This window comes from Lampetra planeri, chromosome 19, assembly GCF_965212315.1.
Source record: "Lampetra planeri chromosome 19, kcLamPlan1.2.h2, whole genome shotgun sequence".
Taxonomy (NCBI): domain Eukaryota; kingdom Metazoa; phylum Chordata; class Hyperoartia; order Petromyzontiformes; family Petromyzontidae; genus Lampetra; species Lampetra planeri.
The window spans coordinates 7,281,622-7,303,160 of record NC_136125.1 but is presented as its reverse complement, the minus strand read 5'-3'; the positions used below and the strand labels follow the sequence as shown (position 1 = coordinate 7,303,160).

The 21,539-nt window shown below is 53.5% G+C and overlaps 1 protein-coding gene across 1 annotated transcript in view; it reads right to left on the bottom strand.

The window, feature by feature from the left end:
* The window catches only part of MYCBP2 (MYC binding protein 2), a 124,823-nt gene that overhangs the window by 49,875 nt on the left and 53,409 nt on the right, over nucleotides 1-21,539 (bottom strand). Inside the window, 26 exon segments of the mRNA XM_078602847.1 lie at nucleotides 371-426; nucleotides 1,578-1,865; nucleotides 2,876-3,020; nucleotides 4,714-4,886; nucleotides 5,276-5,331; nucleotides 5,879-5,969; nucleotides 6,329-6,447; nucleotides 7,212-7,560; nucleotides 8,018-8,254; nucleotides 8,491-8,591; nucleotides 9,565-9,710; nucleotides 10,944-11,122; nucleotides 11,673-11,804; nucleotides 12,500-12,706; nucleotides 12,935-13,546; nucleotides 13,948-14,282; nucleotides 15,421-15,613; nucleotides 15,995-16,091; nucleotides 16,549-16,632; nucleotides 16,918-17,052; nucleotides 17,718-17,809; nucleotides 18,301-18,428; nucleotides 18,906-19,031; nucleotides 19,176-19,348; nucleotides 19,765-19,918; nucleotides 20,557-20,761. Coding sequence (XP_078458973.1) covers nucleotides 371-426; nucleotides 1,578-1,865; nucleotides 2,876-3,020; nucleotides 4,714-4,886; nucleotides 5,276-5,331; nucleotides 5,879-5,969; nucleotides 6,329-6,447; nucleotides 7,212-7,560; nucleotides 8,018-8,254; nucleotides 8,491-8,591; nucleotides 9,565-9,710; nucleotides 10,944-11,122; nucleotides 11,673-11,804; nucleotides 12,500-12,706; nucleotides 12,935-13,546; nucleotides 13,948-14,282; nucleotides 15,421-15,613; nucleotides 15,995-16,091; nucleotides 16,549-16,632; nucleotides 16,918-17,052; nucleotides 17,718-17,809; nucleotides 18,301-18,428; nucleotides 18,906-19,031; nucleotides 19,176-19,348; nucleotides 19,765-19,918; nucleotides 20,557-20,761 — 4,613 coding nt within the window.

Here is a 21,539-nt window from a genome sequence, read left to right as displayed (position 1 = left end):
AATGTATTTTATAGAGAGAGAAGATGCGGTGGTTACTCATGGGTAGATGGGAAGAAAAAGATCTTCAGCTTGGACCCCAGCTATCCATGCTATCAGGGAGATGACAGCACAGACAGCCGAGTTCCTAACTATGGAGGGCAGCAGAAGAGAATGTGACAGCCCCAAAATTGCCCCAGTGCATGATGGAGCCAAGGCTGGTGACATGTCTGCTCAACCATTGATGCTATCATCATCACCATCATCTTCATCACCACGGACATAATAACTGACATCACGAGCAAACTCTTATCATCGTCGTTGCCGCGTTTCGTACTTTATCAACGTACAATTATCGCGTGGTGGTGGTGGTTGTGTTGTAAAGCTAGGCTACCGTTTTGGGGTCGGAGAGGCGAGGCGGAGCTCCTCAAACGAGTACTTCTCGTACACCTGGGAAACAACACAAACACGGAGACGACCGCCAAAGACCGCTGTGAGGAAGCCACTGGGAGCAATGGCACTTTTAAATCACCTTGATTGAAACTGTTTTTTTGGGTTTAGTTTGTTGCCCTGCCCCCCCCCCCGCACCTCCAGATTAGCGCGGTTGGCTACGTACGGCGAGAAAGAAATTCAACATACATACAGCAACTGTCCCATTGTTTACGACTGGGGATGGAGATCGAACCAGTGACCTCTGGATTGCAATATTCAGTGTGCTATCCCCTACAACAACAGCAGCAGCCCCTATCCTGACCCTAACCCATATTCGGCAGTGGTGTGGTCTAGCGGTAGCATACTCGCCGCTTGTTGCAGAGGTTCGCGGTTCCAAACTGGCAGGTCGCCGGTACGCATTCACCGTAATAATACCACGCGCCGTCTGATTAACAGTGGATGTTAAAGATCCCTTGATATCGTTCGAAATTAACAGGTCATTGTGTGCCGGCGTCACGATCCAAATTTAGCGAAATTTGAAAAATTACCTGCAATTTACTCAATTCTTATTACACATACCAATCATCCCCCTTACAGTAAAACTACTGCAGACGATGCAGTACCCAATGTACTAAACTACTGGGAGTCCACTAGTCGATCTTCAGAAAAGGGAACTTTTTTTTTATTCCATCGAACACATCCATACTCGTAGGAAGCTTCGCCCCCATCCTCCCGTCACGCACCACATTTTATCCTCTTCTCCCTGTTCCTTCTCAAACCTTTTAGATTCTCTCAGTTCTCCTCCCGGTCCTCTTTGTTCTTCCCAAAACACCTACAACCATCCCTCATTTCCCGATTAAATTTTCCCCGCTCTTTAGCCTTGTTCTATCTTCATCTCTCTAAACCAATCCGGGTCGCTCTAACAGCTGTCCCACGACAGCAGAATTAAATTTAAATAATCAAGGTAGCCTTTCGGCGACCCTTACCACTCTATTATTCATAAGCATCCTAATATTACGCAATTAGTATGGCCAATATATAACTCGGCAGATACAACAACAAAAAAACATTAATTTGGGTTGAACTCATGTCTGGAAGCAGCGCTGGTGAACTGCGTTCGGATATTTGCGCACATGCTTCATGGGTCTCCAGCGAGCACCCCCGCTCACCTTCATCATCGTGATGGCAGTGTAGCAGGTGTCGCGCACCAGCGTGGGCTCGTAGAGGGTGTCCAACTTAGGCGGGGGAAGCCCCCCAAATGTGAGGTCGCCGACCGGCGCTACGGCCGCCCCGTGCTGGTGGTGGGGCGTGCCGTGCGGCGCGGGGCTGCCCGGGATGTGGTGCGGCTTGCGGCCGGCGCCGTCCGTGGAGCTGTCCCGGGACGATGACGAGCTCACGCCGCCGCTTCCACCGCTGCCCCCTTTCTTCTGGCTCAGCGGAACGGCCTTCACCTCCACCTGTGAGCGAGACCGTTGTATTTTTAAACGGGTCACCCTGCAGCTGGGGAAGATGATGAGTAGAGGGAAGGTTACGGGGGGGGGGGCATGACCACGAGTAGTGCCCACTGTGATGTCAAAGTTAGGGAGTTCCTGCTGCTCACATAAGTGTTGAGGCGTTCGTGCGCATCCTGCTGTTAACAGCCCTGCAGAGACGGTGGGGGAAACTACACATTCCTATGGCAGGGGCAAGTGAATCCATAGGACGACTACTGTTGGAAGGATGGTGCGATTAATAAACTCCCAACAAGGATGAGAATGCGTAAAATTCTGACTGCGAGCCTCTCGCAGTGGTGTTTTGGAATGCTAGTCCAGTATTCTAAACGTTACAACATGGCAGCAACCCTTATCCTTACCAAAGCCCAATTTGTTATTCCGATCCCTGATTTCAACCATAATCCTAATCCTACCCCTAAACCCTATTACTACCCCAACCCTATAATTATCCGAAACCCATGCAATCCATAACCCCATTACTATCCCCTAACTCTATCGATAACCCTACCTCTAACCCAATCTATAATAGCACTCACAGCTCTAATTCTATCCCGAGGGGTCTTTGTTTTGTATGTGTGCATGGAAAAAGCCTCATCTTTGTTGAATATATGTTGAACTTTTTCACCCCATACGTAGCCAACCGTGCTAATCGGAGGTGCGGGGAAGGACAACAAACTAAACACATAAAGCAGTTGCAAAGAAATTAGTTTTCATTCCAGATTTAAAAGTGCATAGCTCCAGTGGCTTCCTAATATCAGAAGGAAGGACATTCCAGACGGCCGCAGAAGCACATCCGAAAGTGCGCGATGCGGTGACCATCTTTGTTCCATGGCCAGCCAAAAGCTGCTGCGACAATGACCGGAGTTCTCGTGATGGTTTATGCTCCTGGACGAGATCAGCAAGGCATTGTGGTTCAATCGTGGCAAGCACTTTGTGTAATGAGTGCGCGCGAGCGAGCGAAAGAAGGGTGGCACCTTGAGGTTGGGCCCGTGCACCAGCTCGCCGTACTGGTCTCGCGTCTGCACCGTGATCACGGTGGGCCAGCCGCACCGCACCTCGTCCTTCTTGAGCTGCACGCTCGTGTTGTGTGGGTCCACGTATGAATCCGGCTGCAGCCACCTGCGCCACGGGCACAGACACAGCAGGGACACGCACACACAAACACACGTAAATGCACGCAAAGGCAAAGATTCCCCGTATAGCCTCCTACGTAGCCCTGTTGGAGGCAAGTGCTGTTAACGAGCAAGGCGCACATAGGGAGGTGCTGTGGCAAGGATCACCCTCTGCCGGATTTGTTTGTGCACCCCCCACCTCACACCTTAGTCTCCCCAGTGCTGTTGTGGTAGAGACCGCACCAGGCACTCCCTGGGACACCCTGGTTCCCATATAACTCGGCACTGATGTTAGCTGTGACTGGGAATCACGCGCAAAACCACCGTGCTACTGTTCTACGAGATACATAGACAAACGTTGACATATACAGGCACATAAATGCACACATGGATATACACATACACACAGACACACACTCACGTACATATATATGTGCAGACGCAAAGAGAGACACACAGATGCAGCCAAGACAACGATCCCCCCCCGATAGCCTAAACAAAGTTTTTTGGGGAAAGTGCTGTTTGGGAGCAACTATGAAGGATGGCACAGCACACGAGGGGGTGGGTGGCGAACACCACGCCCACAAGCCTTTGTCTCCCCAGTGTCAATGTTTATACACTGCACCAGGTACTCATTTGAGACTGAGTCGACCTAGGGGAGGCCCAGAACTGGTTCAGATAATCGTTACTGGTGTTGGCCAAGAGTGGGAATCGAACTCGGGTCACCGAGTTCATAGCGCAGGGACACACACAACAAAGACAGACATACACAGATAGAACAAACACATACACAGATACACACATAGCCATACACAGAGAGAACATACAAGACACATATAAACACGCGCATATGGGAGCAAAAATTACAGCACACAAAAAGAGAGATTTGGATAAATACACATTACAACACAAACATATATTTCTTCTTTAGCAATCAGATCACATGTCACACCCTACCGATCATTGTAATTCATTTTATTTTATCGTACACACATTGTTAAATCGTGGCTGCACGGTGAATTTTCTAAATGACAGATTGACAGACAGGCAAAGGAGAACGTGAATTGATGAACAGGGCACGAGCTCGATGTCATGACTGACAGAGCGAGGCAGCGGACTGATGATTGAACGCACAAGGGCTCGATGGACGGGTGAACAGATGAGAGCGATCGATGAATGAAGAGAACAGACAGAATGACATGCAGGCATACACCTTCGGATGGGCAAATGATGGATTTTTTTTCACTCGGCATTTTGTATTACAGATGAGATTCTATTCGAGGTAGAATGCTACAGCACAGGGTAGAGAATGAGAATGATGAAGTTGAGAATTGAGACATCACAGAAGCAAATACTCAATCACAGGCGCAAAGGGAAGAGGGTGGACAAATGGATGAAGGGACGGATGGACAGGCGGAAGTGTTGAGAGACAAATAGACGGACAAGAAATTGACAGATGGATGGATAGAAATACGGATATATTGATTGAAAGAGATATGAGGAGAGAGACTGAAAGATGCATGGAAGCACATATGGAAAGTGGGATAGATGGATTGATGAAAGGAGAGACAGACGGACGAATGAAATATACACAAATAGATAGAAGGTTAAGACGGATGGACAAAAGGGCGGACACGGACGAACAGATGGAGTGATGAACGCACCGACAGACTGCCAACTCAGCGAGGGTGGGGTCTGACCTTGCGAGCCGCCCGCCGCTACTGGAGGAGGTGCAGGCGATAAAGTCCTCGAGAAAGGCGCGCTCATTGCACTGCGTGCTGAGCGGCAGCGTCCCCTCCAGCGCCTCCAGGATGGAGGGCGGGTGCGACAGTGCCAGCCCCTTGCCCAACAGCCCCGAGTGCGCCTTGTACACCTGCCGAGGGCGGAACGCGTCACGCGGGCGCGCGCCGCACGCACGTGGGCCCGCTGGCACACCGCCGCTGCCGCACGTCATCTGGATTCCTCCAGGATAAATAAAGATTCTGATTCACACCGAGCTGAAAGCAAGACACAACCTGAGGTGGCCGGGTGAATCTGAGGTCAAAGCGCTGATCCGGCACCGCTGACCACCGTGTGTTTCACAGCGTGGCTAACCACCGTGTGTTTCACAAGGTGGCTAACCACCGCACGTGTCATGTTGGGTTCTCATCTCTGGCACGAAGTATGTTAATTAATGTATTACATGGAGACAACCAGATTAACACTGTGTACGGATGGCAGTCTGGTGCGGTGGGATGAGTGACCGGCCCCCCTCGTCCTGACCTGCAGGGCGGAGTCCTCGACGAACTCTATATCTTCCTCCAGGTCCACGCCGTTGGCTGCAAGAGGGGTTGGGGAAGCCGAAGGCGCACGTGGCACACGAGTCAGCACTAAGAGACCTGGGACTCATGGTGCCGAACTACGGCATCACGTTGAGATGCTCGGCGACTTTATGAACTGTGACGATTCAGGAATAAATTTTTTTACAATCACTTAGAACGTGTTGATTATACTCTAGCTTTCTGGCCTCTGTATTGTGAAGAAGCGCCATTACCAGAAAGGTTATCTATTGCATATAATTGACGAATGTGACGAGTCTTTGTTCATTTATTTCCTGTCTTGCTTGCACAGTTTTGTTCGCTCCGTGAGCCTAATTGTTATATTATCACACCATTTGCACATACAATTTGCATTGGTCGAAACCAATCGGTTCTTACGCGCACGATTCAATGCATGCGCCGCGCGTTCCCCTGGCTGTACAAGGGGGAACTAACGTTTGCCAAATATTGCTTCATCTTTTTGGCTGAACGAATATGCAAAGGGAAAACATCTAAAATCCTCTCCGCCACCGTCATGACTGTGGCAGGGACGGTGTGACGAGCTCACCGGCCGGAGGAAGGGTCAGATCCTTCTTCATGAGCGACGCGGCACACATGCTGCCCAGGAAAGCCAGCTCCTTCTCCAGCTGCACCACGCCCTGGGAAACACGCATGACACGGGGCAGCATGCGCACACTGCTGATGAACACTGCTGATAAACGTCAAGTATTTGGATGCCACTGGAGCTATGCACTTTTAAATCCAGACTGAAATATTAATTTCTTTAGAACCGCTCTTTGTATTTAGTTTGTTGTCCTTCCCCCGCACCTCCGATTAAAGCGGCTGGCTACGTGAGGTGTGAAAGACGTTCAACATACATCCATATGTATACATTAATCTCCAATATAGTTGTTCTTCACAGGTCATACGAAAGAAGATAGACGACGATTTCAACCCCTGACTTATAAAGGCTTCTTGGGCAATAGGTGCACAACCCCATAGACACACACGGCCTCACCTCGTCACTGCTGGGATTGAACTCGTATCCGATGATGGCGCACTTGAATCCGAAGCACACGGCCTTCTCATCCTTCACGTAGTCGGACGCAGTCTCCAGTGAAAACACAATCTCGTTGCCTGCGGTAATGAGGGGGGGGGGCAGCTTAATATGGTGGGGGCAGGGATGGGGGCTTAATGAGGACGGAGTTTAGTTATGGAGGCAGTTTAATTAGAATGCCTTAAAAGGGAACATTCGCCAGTTTGAGACGTCGTATTTACTTTTAAGGTAACTAAACAAAAACCTGAACAGATTCGTCAATGACTCTGGGCTTCATAAAACTGTCCCACTGCTCTCCTCAACAACACTGCCTTCATTTATGTGCTATGAAAAATAACCATTATCTAAAACGTCACTTATTTTATACATTATTTTCCTTGAGGCAGTGTTAATGCCTAATGCGTTGCATTTATTTGTTACCTGTGCGCCACTGCCAACGCAGCAACAGCATCACTAAATAATTTGTTAAGAGAAGTGGGCAGGACACGTTGCTAGAAGGGATGGCCACTGGTCAAAACTAATAATGGGAGGAGTGGAGAAGAAATCACGACGTAGCGATTCAATCAGCTCGTGAGTGGGGGTCGGACGGATTGATTGTTGCATCGTGATACTGCGGGTGGTGGCGACCGTTTGGGGAGGCCTTCATCGTAGATCGTGACACATCATGATAACAAGATGACGAGGTGCAAGATGACCATTTAGCAAGTGATGATTACAATGCTGGCACACAATGGTCAACTCTCAGCAACAATCATATAAAATTCACTGATTATGACCATTCATCAAATCACGACACCTATGAATTATCGCCTGACGATGATTCTGACGATGGTTCTGCACTCACCGGGAAGCACCAGCGCCAGCGTTGGCCATCCCGAAGGCCCCGAGAACTTCTTCAGCTCCAGCCATGACAGCGCAGGCTCCCCCGGCTGGGCCCCTGCCACCGGGGGCTTCGCACCGACCGGGCCACAGACCGCACCACCCGGCTCGTCGGCCGGCACGAGGGCCAGCGGCGCTTGGCCCGCGACGGCTGCTGGCGCCGGCGGCGGTGGCGGCGAAGGCTGGGGCGGTTGCGGGGCGGGTGCCGGGTGGCGGTAGGGGATGTGGATGCGGAGCACGTCTTCCGGCTGGGCGGTGCCACACTGGGGGTCGAACTCCACCGTGAGCCAGCGCACGCACTCCGGGAACGACACCTGGCGGTCGGACAGAGCGGGGCCGGGTCGGAAAAGGGCAAGGGGCGGCCAGCAGCGAAATTAGATCACGAGCAGCTGGGATCCGTTTTGTTTGAAACAGATTAATCGATCACAGTCACCTTGCGATGCTACGTCGTCAATAGCGGGCCATGCAGGATAATCCATTGCTGGACTGTACCAGATGTGTATCTAGGAATTTCCCAGGGATGGGGGTGGTCACAATTTTTTCTTCAGAACCGCTCAAAAATTACTTCATTCTTGATCCCTCCGGTCATCGTCTCTTTCCCCAAAAGCTCCTATCGTAACATTGCTCAATTCAAGTAACGTGTTAACTCTCATCTATAAAATCTTTCACCGCGCTGTTCATTGCTGACCGCCTGGGGCCTCTTGCACTCAGCAAATGTGTTCAAATGTAACTAAAATAATCGACAGGGGACTTGAACGAGACCACACTTGCCTTGTACTGGCTAACTGTTGCAGGGCGGTACGGGTGCTCGCTCTCCACTGTGGCGTAGTGGTTGGAGGTGGTGGTGGCGGCCGTGCCACCGGCCTCCGATGGCCCACCGCCACCCACACCGCAGCAGCAGTTTTCCGTGGACTGGTTGGGGTTGAAGGCTGGTGGAGCGAACTTCTGGTTCAGCTTGGCCACCAGAGGCAGCAGCGTCTGCACGAGGTTGAACACCTCCACGGATGCCTGCGTGCGGTCGCGATGAGGAGGGGGGTGAAACGCCTACCCGTTACGGCACGGACGCGGCAATGTCGCACAGCGGCGTTGCCAGGAATCTCGGCTGTTTGGCGCGAGCGGATTGTGTTCTTGTGAAATGTGGGATGAGCAGTGTGAGGTGGATGGGAACGATGATGTGTGCGAGCCGTGCGTGTGCGTGTCGTGTATTTGCGTGTGTGTTGGGAGTGCTTTGTCCAGCCGCTCACCCTGGGGTCGATGGCGGCCACGGGGCTGATCTGTGCCAGCACGAGCGGCATGAGCATAGAGAAGAGACTGGAGGAGCTCACGAGCTCTGGCACCTCCTCGCCTGGCGCACGCCCCAAACGCACACACACACGCACAGATAAGCACACACGCACGCACGTACACAGAAACACACGCACAAAAACACACACACACGAAAACAAGCACGCACGCACCATCGCCAGACGGGAAGAATCGTCATCAGTAAACATGTTAATGTTGCAATGATAACAAAGCTCTCATTAAAAGATAACATAACCCACAAAGCAATTGTCACGTAGGCATGTAGTTATGGGTGGAGTGGTGGCGCAGTGCTTCGTGCATTGGCCATTGCTACTGCTGTTATGATGGTTGCTATTTTCATTATTGCTGCTGCTGTTGTTGTGATATCTGTTGTTGTTATTGTTTCCATTAGGATTACTATTGCTGATGCTGTGATTGCTGCTCCTGGTGGTGCTGCTGCTATTGCTGCTGCTGCTTCTGGTGGTGCTGCTATTGCTGCTGATGCTTCTGGTGGTGCTGCTGCTTCTATTGCTGCTCCTGGTGGTGCTGCAATTGCTGCTACGACTGCTGCTTCTGGTGGTGCTGCTGTGATTGCTACCGCGATTGCTGCTCCTGGTGGTGCTGCTACTGCTGTGATTACTGCTGCTATTGCTGCTGCTGCTCCTGGTGGTACTGCTGCTATTGCTGCTGATGCTTCTGGTGGTGCTGCTGCTTCTATTGCTGCTCCTAGTAGTGGTGCTGCAATTGCTGCTGCGACTGCTGCTTCTGGTGCTGCTGCTGTGATTGCTACCATGATTGCTGCTCCTGTTGGTGCTGCTACTGCTGTGATTACTGCTGCTATTGCTGCTGCTGCTCCTGGTGGTGGTGCTGCTGCTATTGCTGCTCCTAGTGGTGGTGCTGCGATCGCTACTGCTGCTTCTGGTGGTGTTGCTGCTGCTGTGATTGCTGCTGCTATTGCTGCTCCCAGTGGTGCTGCTATTGCTGCTGCTGCAATTGATGGTCCTGGTGACGCTGCTGCTGCAGGTGCCGCGTACCCTCGAGCGTGAGCGCCACATCCAGCAGCTCGGCGGCGGCGCGGACGACAGAAGCGACGACGGAAAGGATGCGCGCGCGGTTCTGGTCCTCCTCGGAGGCGCGCCCGCATGTCTGGTCTCCGCACCCCTCTGCGTCGCCCTCGCTCCTATCGCCGGCGCCGCACAAAGAAAAAAATCCCCCCGTATAGCTTTAACAGACAGTTGGGGCAAGTGCTGTTAGCGAGGAGTGCTTATCAAGGCTGGCACGGCAAACGAGTGGGTGGGTGGCCAGCACCACGCCCGGTCGCTTTTATGTCCCGAGTGGCGATGTTTACACACCGCACCAGGTCCTTATTTGAGGCGGAGTCACCCTCGGGGAGGCCCAGGACCGGTTCATATAACCATCACTGATTCGTTGGCCTTGAGCGGGAAACCAAATCGTTGGCCTTGAGCGGGTTTGTAGCGCAGTGCACTAACCACCACCCTACCGCTCCCCCCACAAAGACACCGACACACACACACGGGAGTAGATCGCTATTGCGATACTATTGCGATGTGACTTCATCCTGGTCTCTCGAGCTCTCACCCGGTGAAACAAAATAAATCTGAAAAGCATCAAGTGGCATGCTCGGTGATCAAGCGTGCATCCCTACTGCCCCTGGGCCACGTGCAACAACTTGAAAGTCATTCATTTGACCAAGTAGTTTTATTTGCCTGTGCTATCTCTGCAGCTTGTAGGCAGAATAGCAATGTATGTTGACATCTATTTGTGGAGCTTTGAGTGTTACGACTTTGTGCCCAGGGGTTTTCTAAATGGATGCATTTCACCTCCGATTTAGCACGGTTGGCACCGTATGGTGCGCAAAACAAGTTCAACATACATACATACAAACGAAGATTCGCTTTGCATACTAATTCCCTGCAGGGGTTCACCTTGCTATGTGTAATCCCAATTGAGCAACTTGCAGGTTACTGTTCAGCATTGGGATGTTCGGTAAATACCAGTGGCATTGCATGGTTTTCTTTTCTTTAGCCAGGGGAATTAATCGGAGAAGCCGAAGGAAACCCGTGCAGACCAGTGTGGAGGGGGGGGGGTGGAGAACGTTGCACCTCCACACAGAAAGGGCACCGAGTCAGGGAATCGAAGTCAGGCCCACTTCTTGCCGCGAGGCATGTCTGCTGCCACCGCATCGCGCACTTTCGGATGCGCGTCTGCGGCCGTCTGAAACGCTCTTTCCTTCCGATATTACGAAGCCACTGGAGCTCGGCATTTCGAAAACGAATTTCTTTAAAACTGATTTTTGTAGTTTGTTGTCCTTCCCCAGCACCTCTGATGAGCACGGTTGGCTACGTACGGTGGGAAAGAAATTCAACGTACATACCTACACCACGCCGCCTACCTGTAGTAGAGGATCTGTGGGATCTGCCCGCGGTTCTGGTTGGTGCCGTTGCTGCTGAGCGAGCACGCGGAGAAGGTGAAGGTGACGCCGTCGGGGCACTGCACCACGCTTGTGCCGCCATCCCCGTTCGCCGTGCGGCTCCCGTAGTTGCGCAGGCGCACGGCGTACTTCACGCCCTCCTGCGCAAAACGGCACGGGCGTGGCGTCAGAACACCGGTGCTCGAGCTGGCCATTGGGACGCCGATTACCTCCGTGTGAACACCAAGACGTCATCGTGGCCAAGGCCGCCGTTGACACCACCCGCACCTCATCGCCGAAGCGTTCTACCCTCTGCCAGATCCCGCAGCTGCTGCGCTGTAGACACGTGACCTCCAAGATCTGCCCTGCCAGTATCCCACCATCTGGACTTAAATGTTACCATTTGCCGCCAGATTCATGGAGGCCACTCCAATAGCTGTCTCGGTAACCGACCCTAACCCATTGTGCACACGTGTCCCACCCAGCAGAACCGTTTTTGCCTTATCACAGGGTGGGTGAGTGGGGAGGAAACGAGTGGGTGGATGAATTAGGAGATGGGTGGATGGGTGGGGAGGAGACGGGTGAGTGGGTGGCTGGGTGGGGAGGAAATGAAAGGGTTGGGTGGGTTTCTGGGTGGGTGGGGAGTAGATAGGTGGGTGTGTGGAGGAGGATGGGTGGGTGTGCAAGCTCTAGCTGCGGTGTTGGCGTCACCTTGATGGCCGTGGGCTTGTCGAGGCGGATCTCGGCGATGTCCCCCGGGCTCTCCTCCGTGCTGTACGTGCCCTTCACCAGCTCCAGCGACGTCCAGCGGTGCGAGTGCGCCGAGTCTCCGGCCCTTTCGCTCTGTCACCAAAACACCAGAACCGCCACCACCGTCAGCACGTGTGTTTACGTGTGACAGTTTCTACGAGATATCCACCACCTTCAGCTCACCTGGATATCCACTACCTTCAGCACATCTGGATTCTGCCACGTTAGTAACGTTCTGACCCACCCCTACTGGACAACTGTGAAAAAGAGCTTTATAGCTCATCGGATTCTTCCAGTATAAATAAATATTCAGATTCTTATTCTGATATCTGGTCTACAGCATATATTCAGAGCATCTAATGCGCAACCATTGCCTTAGGTAAACAAAGTATGAAGGAATAGCAAAAAGAGGAATAATAATAAATGGTTATCTAGGAGAGTGCCACTCAGGACTCTTTGTAGGTTGACTAGTTTGGTTAGGGATTGGGCAAGTCGATTGTCTGGTTGGTTAATGTAGGTATGGCTTGGGAAAAGATTATGGTGAGGTGGACTGATGTGGTTATGATTTCTGGCAAGACTATGGTCTGGTTGACTCATATGGGTTATGGCTACGATGTTGTTGACTCGTGCAGTTGGGTTAGCGGTAGGACTAGGGTGTGGTTGCCTTGTGTAGTAATAATTTGCGGTACAACATCAGTGCGTGTGGCACGTAAATTTTTGCCGGAGTTACGCCGGAACCTACTGCCGTGGGGGGGCCACTCGCCGCACCGCGGCACCGGCCAACTCACGTCGTCGACGAGCATCTCCAGCTCATACTCGTGGACGCCGCCGCCGCCGTACACACAGAAGCCGCACGCCACGACGCCGGGCCGGTCCACGCTGAAGCACACCGCATCCGGCGAGCCGTTCCCCGTGTTCCAGCTGCGGCCCTGGCTCGTGCGGGCAAAGCGGCTCGGGGAGGCGCGAGCCGCGTGCATCGCGCTGGGGCCCTCGCCCTGCACGCCGCACACAGGGGGCACGGGATATGGGCACACTGGCGTACGGGACGTGGGTCTTGCAACATCGGTATACACGACAAAGCATATGGGAACACGGCACATGGCTACGTCGCGCATGCTCCGCGAGTATACGACACGCAGGTCGGTTGAAACTGCTGTCAAACCCCGCATCGGAGGCGGCTGAGCGCCGGACACGGCCATCATGAACCCCCGTAGCCGACGCACCTCCGAGCCGAGGGCGGCGACGGTGAGCTCGCTGACGAGGCTGGCGAGCAGGCCGCAGGCGTGCGACACCAGCAGCGGAGAGTGGTGCTGGGCGCCGCCTCCGCCACCACCACCGAGCGGGCCGGGCAGCGCACGGGGCGGCGGGGCCAGCTTCTCTGACCTCGTGACCCCGGCGCCGACCCTCACGAGCCGTTCGCGCACGGGCGACGTGACGATCTGCAGCATGTGCTCGAGCACGTCGGCGAAGCTGGGCCGCTCACACGCCACGCCCTCCTCCACCTGCGCCAGCTTCTCCATGTGCGCCACGAGCACGGGAAAGCGGTGGCCGGCCGCCAGCTCGTTCTCCGTGCCCGTGCTGGCGCCGCCGCCGCTGGCCGCCAACACCTGCTGGTTGTTCTGCTGCTGGTGCTGGAGGTTGTGGTGGTGGTGGTTGCTGTGTTGCTGTTGCTGGTGCTGGTTGTTGTGCTGCTGCTGCAGCTGCTGCTGGCGAGGACGCTGGGATTCCCGCTGGTAGGCGACGGGCAGGATGGAGCCCAGGCGCACCGTCGCGTGGCACAGCGCAGACATTATGGCGGCGAGCAGGCGCCCGCGCCGCGGCACGGACGGGGACCCCTGTGGATGGACAGATGGGGAGGGATTGGGGGAGACAGGGAAGAAAATGTAGAGACGGAGAGAATATCAGGGAGATGGAGAGACAAAAGGAGAATGTCACGCGTTGGATATGACGAGGAATGTGGGAGGAAAATTGGTATATGTTAAAGAAAGAGACAAAACACAAAACCTGTCCTGAACTACGAGCTCAAAAAATAATAAAAAGATCACAGCTTTTTGGTCGTAGGCAGCTCATCATTCATACCAGTAACTTTGATAACAAAAATGCCTTCAGTGCAGTGATAGTCAGATATGGCCCAGCAACATTTCTTCAGAATGCAAATCGCTGTTATAACTATTGTAATAATACCGAACGACGAGAGAAGGCACTCCTAACGCGCACTCCCCCTCTGGGTCCGCACCTTGTCCACGAACGTGAGCAGGTCGCAGAGGCAGGCCCACTGCAGCGCCGGCGTCGGGTAGAAGGCGTGGAAGCATGCCGTGAACGTGCTGTGGCACTCCTGCAGCACTGCCTCCAGCAGGCCCTCCGGCCCGTCCGCCCGCTCGGGCCTGGCCGGCCTTCCCGGCACCACGGCCGCCGTGTCGCCCGAGCCGGCGGGGCGGCCCCGCTCGTCCCGCCGCGGCCTGACGGCACGGGCCTGCGTCTCGTCGCCCAAGATCTTTTGCAGCAAGCACCTGGTATTGCCCACGCACTCGGCGAGCTTGGAGGTCTCCTCCAGCGCCGGTTTGACGCCGTCTGGGAGACGCGCACCACCACCAAACCCAGCCGGCACTCGGGTGAGGTTTATTTTTCGACGTTAGCTGTAAATTACGCTTTTACTCCTCTGTGCGTGTGTATGTGTACTGCACTGTTTCATAATGACTGTCCATCCTTAGTTTACCATTGGTGAGGCTTCCATGAATGTTTTTAGACGTTTCACAAATGAATGAGACATTCAAATCACAGTAAATTGCCTCCCTTAGGTAGGCTCATCCATAAATGAGTGCCTCGTATGTATGTAAACAACATTCGCACCGAGGAGACACAAAGGTGGACGGGTGTGGTCTTGACAACCCACCCAACTCGTGTGCCATGCCGGCCCTTCATTGACCCCAACAGTCTGTTACAGGCTACACGGGGGGATCTTTGTCTGTGTCAATGCACTGTAGACAGCTTACTAAATTTCCGGCCACGGCTAAAATCAGCAACGAGCGATATATGAAGCAGTCTTTGGGCCTCACCTTCACCAACACACGCAGGTGATATGTTGTGTGCAGTGTGGGGTGGGCGTGATTTTTTGCGTGTGATGCGAGAGGCACAAAGATACGCTTCCTAGCTGCCCTTTCATTCCGCAATTGTAGCAGTAGGCCTCGTTATTACAGAGCCTCGCGAGATGCCGGCAAATAATAACCAACCGTAGTGGATAAACGAACAGCACTGATGTGTGAATATCACTGCGCAGCATGATTTCTAAAGGCCATATGAACCACTAACACATACATACGTGTTTATTGGCTTGCCAAGGCTGCAATACTCTGCCCGACATCATTATTGTATATGCAGTATTAAACAGATTTTGAAAGGCCAAACGTAGACTGTTTAAAAGTTAACTTAAAAAGGTCGATTTTTTGCGACTTACATCATGCGTGAATGTCAACTCTGAATTTGCCTGTTGGCTGCGCTTACTGGGAGAGTGATGGCGCAGTGATTAGAGTGCCGTACTCATGTGCTTTTTTACAAATGCGTGCTTCCACCTATGCGGGTTTGTACACACACGTCAGTTTGTACACGTGCACATGCGTCCAGACCTCTGTGGGTTTGTACACACGCGCACGGCGCACGGCCACCAATGTGGGGCGTGTACACGCGTGGCGCACACGGACGCGCTACCCACCCACGCTGGGGTAGATCTCGCACACAAACACGCGCAGCAGCCGGAGGCACGCGGACGCCAGGAAGACCAGACGCTCCAGGTCCAGCAGCGTGGCCGTCCTCGTGAAGCCCGTGACGGCGCCCAGCTCCTGCAGCCCGGCCGTCAGCGTGCTCCAGCTCCACTGCAGCACGCGCAGCAGCGCCTCGAAGCATTCCTGGGCGCAGCGACAAGTCAGCAGGTGGTGGTGAAGGTGCAGGCCCAGCTGCTGCTTGCTGTGTTGAAGGGCTCTCCACCAGAGGGAGCTCTGGGAGGCTCATAGCACAGAGAACTAACCGCCGCACCGCTGCTCTACGATTTACAGATAAAATAAAAAAAACTTACAAAATATATAATTGGCAACGTTTTGGGCAATGGACCGTCATAGTACACAGGTAACCCAAAGAGACAGAGCGGATAATAAGAGTTGTAGACTGCACTTTACAGCACGAGGCATGATGAGAGTTACACATATTTGGTTAGATTATTATAGGTGGCGCGATAAGAAAATCACGTGATGTAAACCTCAAGGGTGGCGTGCACGGGCACCGGTACGTACGGGTGAGACGGTGCGCGAGAAGGAGCGCCGCAGGATGTGTACTGGCTCCAAGCTCTGGGGCTTGCCCTTCCCCGAGCTGTTGTCATGCGATGGGAGTCTGGACACAAGACACACAGACACACGGATACACAGAGATCCCCCATACAGCCGACAGCAAGTGCTGTTAAGCAAGCACTTATGAAGGCCAAGAAAGGTGCACGGGTAAGTGGTGTGGACAGCACAAAAGCCTGGCACGCTGATGTTTTCACACTTCACCAGGCTGCGTTGACCTTAAGGGAGACCAAGGAAAAGTCTTTGCAACCACTTTCACATGAGCCGTGTCCAGGAATTTAAGTAACACACGTCACGGCTCGGAATCCAACCCAGATTATCGGGGTCAGAGCACAGCGTGTTAACCACAGCACCCTCACGTTCCAATTGTATCCACGTTTAATCACAATCTCTCAATGACACACATACACAGCTCCCTTTCAGAGTACATGCACTGTTGGGGCAAGTGCTGTTATAGCAAGCACCTATTACAGCCCCAAATGTTATTTCATCGTGCAACACACCTGTACAGCAGCTGAGGAATTTGCCCAGCATTCACATCTGTTCCGTTGTTGGACTTTTTCGAGCCCTTGAACTGAAACACGACCCTGCAAAGAGATGTGGCGAAGTGATAATTATCGCGACAATGTCATTTGTTTACGCAGCAAAGCCTCGCTTTCCTTCCAGGACTTTCTTGCAAGGCGCTCGCTGCATTTGGGATGTCTCGGCCGTGGGCATGTGGGAGCGAACAGGCAGGACCGTAAAAATCCCACCACACACACGTAAGCTGGACAGACAAGAGGCGGTGGCAGTGTTTCCCCAGCGTTTGCTCTCGCAGTGGTAGTGCCGCCTGTCGGCCAGCGGTCGTTGCCGGCGAGCGTTGTGGCACCCACCCGTCGTCCGTGGTGATGGTCGGCTGGCCGTGCGAGCCGCAGTCGCTGCTGGGACCGGAGACGCGAGCCCACGCCACGTACCACCAGCCGGCCTGCAGCAGCACCGGCTCTTCGAACATCATCGCGTACTTCTCTCTGTGGGCACACACGGCAAAAAGTCTCAACATGCACACCTTAAACAGCATAGGGGAGTTTGCCAGCCATGTTCAGCTGTTAATGGCAAGGTTAGTAAATCGGTCAATGGCTCTTGAAGTAGTCTGCTGCCTTCATTTTATTTATATATTTTTTTATCTTTCCCCAAATGTTAGTCTAATTGTCATGAGACCAAGAATCAATTCGGATCTCTCGCAGAGATGCACATCACCGTGTGTTAGATAACGACCCGCGGAAGCAGATACCGCAGAGCTAGCGCCGAGATCCCTGCAAATAATCTCTGGTCCTTGCGATGGAGAGTAATCATCGTAGCATGACATTCAAACCGATATTATTTAATTCTCAGAGCTGGAATTTAGCCAAATTCAGTGCAGAGCTAAATTGAATACGATGGTGTTTTTTTTGTGTGTTTAGGCATTGGTGACCAGGCTTACAATTTTCACCACTGGTTAAAAACCACCAACACACATGTCCCAGCGCTCGCACGGGCAGCCGATCAGATATTATTCTAGTTTTCTGGTGAATACTCGTAAAACCGAATCGTCACACTTGAAAGTGAACAAACCAAGGAGAGGGAGAGGAGAGAACGGGTGGTGGTGGGCGGTGGTGGGAGCAGTGCGAGGGAACCCATTCCTCCCCGCCAGTACCGTGCGGCGCAATCGTAGCCCAGGACGTCGGTCTCGGCCAGCAGGTCCCCATCCGTCTCGTGCTCTCCACCCTCCGGGCCCAGCTCGAACATCTGCAGTGGACCCATCCACGTGCACGCACACAAATAGGTTTCAAGTTCCGAGTTCTTTTGCTGACCAAGCTGAGAACCTAGTACTGGGGTGTATGTGTGTAGGTGTTTAATCAGTGCGCAGGATAAATAAAGATTCTGATGCTGGATCCGATACATGGAACCAGTGATGAAGAAATGTGGAACCAAATGTGCAGGATCCCAGCCTTTGCTGTTACTCCATTATCAGTCTTGACCACCGGCCAAGCATCCCTTTCAGCGACGGGTTTAGCCCAAGCCCACTAACTTTTCTTCACGGTCAATATGACGACCCTAACTTGCATATGTACTCTGATGCAGGCGATCCTCTCTCTGTCTCTCAACGTAAGCGGGCGCAACACAATACCACAGACGTTAACCGACAATCAATCTCCCTATCGGCCACGGCCGAGCTCTTTCGTCGACGGTACGATCGGCCATGAGCGGCGGCCCCGCACGTCTGTGCGACTCCTCACCTTGATCTTGGCGGTGTACTCCCCGCGGCCGCCGAAGAGACCGAACCCGCCCAGCAAGATGTCGGTGTCGGCCGCGAAACGGATAGCTTCCAACGAGTGAGCCGAGTAGCCCCAGCCTCCTCCGTGGCCTGCACGCCGACACGAGCACCGTGAGGTTGGCAGAACCGCGCATCGCCGACGCATGACTCTCACTTGGCCTGCGAGCCCTGCCGCCTTCTAGACTGCAGTGCCTACCAACCCAACCGCCACCCATCCCCAACTGCCTCTGAACCCACCCGACCCACCAACCGCACCGCCTACTAAACCACATGGTCTTTCGGCCCCCTAAAAGCCGTCATTCTCACCGGCTTATAAAAACAATCACCACCCATCCCTACCAAACCCTCTGCCCACCAAACCACATTTCCTTCTGACCCCCAAAGCCTCTGAGCCACACTGCCTAGAAACCTCTCTGCCTAGTTGACTGGTTATAAACTCAATCACCTCCTGTCCGCACAGCCGACCAAACCACACAATCCTATGGCCCCCACTGCCTCCCATAACCATCTCCTGCTCACCCTCACCAGGGTAGCACAAACTGGCAGTGTGTCTGGCGGGCGACTTACTCTCGAAGCGGTTGACCACGTTGTAGTCGTCCTTGGTGTAGAGTTTGGCGACGGCGGGCGTTTCCTCCTCGGCGCTGGAAATGCCGAGCTTCAGGTCCTGCATGGCGGTCAGCGTGTCCAGGCAGCCTGTATGCCGGCACACACAGTCTATTAAAACCGTACACCCAGACCTGCCTAGCCACTAACTAACCCACCATCTCACCCACCCACCAAATTACCCACCCACCCTTAAACCCACCCACACCCTACTTCCCTCTTTCCGGCGCTCACCGAGGACATGCAGGGCGGCGTGCGATCGCGTGGTAGAGGCGTGTGATCCCACGGGCAGTGCCAGCTCCGGCGCCAGCACGCTGTATCGCCGCTGAAGCTCCGGCAGCGCCGATAGCCGAGCGTCGGCGGCCACGGCATTGTAGCAGCACACCTCGCCCGAGCCCGGCGTAAACCTGCCCCCCGGGGCACAGCGACACGGTGAGACAGGGATACCCGGGCACAGCGACGTTTTCCAAAATGCATTTGTCTTCCAAAGTGTTTCGTTAACAGTATGGAAGCCGTCAAGGCGAAACGCATTGACGTATTTGCAAACAGTACTTTTTGCTCTGTTTTGCCTCTCCTAGTTTTAGACAACCCTTTGATCAATTTCGCTGGCTTAAAATGGGGCAAGTCCATAATAGCAACTTTATGCTACAGGTTAATTCACATCGCATCATATTTGCAACATTAAAGTGACCCCCCCCCCACCCCCTCCAGTACGGACGAATTGACGAACACAGAGCTAACGCGTAAACATTTTCAACCACAGTCGGAAAGCATTAAAAACATCCGGCGGCAGGGCAGGCAACAAGAGTGGTGTGTGGCCGACCTCCAGAGGACGTCGTAGACGGGGTCGAGACACACGGCCGAGCCGAGCAGCTCCTCCTGCTCCACGTCGTTGTAGGTGCGGCAGCTGCCGTCCGCCTTGTTGATGAGCAGGCACTTGAAGGGAGCGGGGACTCCGGCCTCAGAGGGCAGCAGGCCTAGCGCACGGGCGGAAAACGTCAGCAGCAGTGCACGCGCTCGCCATCGTTACCGCCGTAAGCAGGCACGATTTAACCCGCTGCCGAAGGAGGTCTTGCAATATCTCCGCCACCGTCGTCATCTCACGCCGTGCTGCGGGCCGACGTCCGCCTAAACTCGACGGTGGACGTGCTCTGGGAGTACTCCCACCTCCGGCTGCCACTCCGTCATTAGTCTCGACCACACGCCCTACGTGAGTCTATGGCCTTCTTCGTGAGTCTAGAGGGCTTATGCGAGTTTATGGGCAGCGGTGTAGCTATCCTCGCACCTTCGATTAGCACGGTTGCCTACGTACAGTGCGAAAGAAGTTCAACATACAAACATCCAGTATGCAGGAGGTGCAAATGCAATGTGGCCCATGGGCCAGAGGGCCGCACACTCGTCTAATACAGGGAGAACAATTTACAGGGCGGGTAGGGAGGGGAGCCCCGTTTCATTCCATGCACGACAGCCCATGTTAGCCTAAACAAAAAGCACGCCAACACAATTTGGTTTGACGCATTGTGCCACGAACCCGGACACCCGAGTTAAGATTCCCGGCAGTTGGATAGCCAAGGCCCTGTAGTAGTAAGCAACCCCGCGCGACTGCTGAACGCACCAATGATGTTCCTGCTGGCGAAGATCTCGGACTTGGCGAGGACGTGAGCGTTGATGAGCGCCTCGTCGATCCGCATGAACGTCTGGTCTCCGCTGGCGCCGATCCACGCCGCCTTGCGCCCGAACCTGGCGCCGACGTTGGGGATGGCGGCCGGGGTGGCGTTCCACATGGCCACCTCGAGGATGGGGCGGCCCAGCTGCCCCTTCTGACGACAGCAACGGGGGCGGAGGAGGAGCACCACGGTGCGAAACGGGCGTTGGGGGTGGAATGCAACGTACAAACGAGATCGCTATTATTGTTGCTTGATTATTGTTGTTGTTGTGCTTGTTTGAGCAGGAAAGCCTCGCCGAGTCGAGAGAACCTTTTTTTTCAGGGGGGGTCCCTGTCGAGTTTTTGCAGTGGGCGGGCGATGCTGCTATGTGCAATCTCAATCTAGGAATTTTCATGTACATTTTTCAGAGCTGGGATGCAATATCAGTTACATTGCATAGTTTTTTTTAGATTATGGGAGGATGCAGAACCAGAGGAAAAAAACCTCGGGCATTAAACCCCTGCTGCCCGATAATATCCGGTTCTTTGGTTCGCAGTTAGAGCCCACTGGCAATCTTGGTTAATACCGTGGGTGTAATAATTATATGAGCCGTCCGCTTCGTAGTGAACGGTCCAAATTTGCCAATCTTGAAAATGACTTTTCAGTTAGCGAATTGGGTATAGGAACAGCCACATCGCTCCAACGTGTGAAACCACTGCAGATTGTAATTATCTGTGAAACACAGCAACTTCCTCCGTGAGAGCCTTGCGCTATTGCAAGTAACGGCGCCAACACCAAACTTCCTCATCATTTGCTTTGTTTCTCGCTCGGAAAAACAGTTTCCCACACCTCCGATTAGCATGGTTGGCTACGTACGGTGCGAAAGAAGTTCAACACACAATACGTACCTACAAGTTTATTTTGTCGAACCAGGTGAGAAGCTCAAATAGAT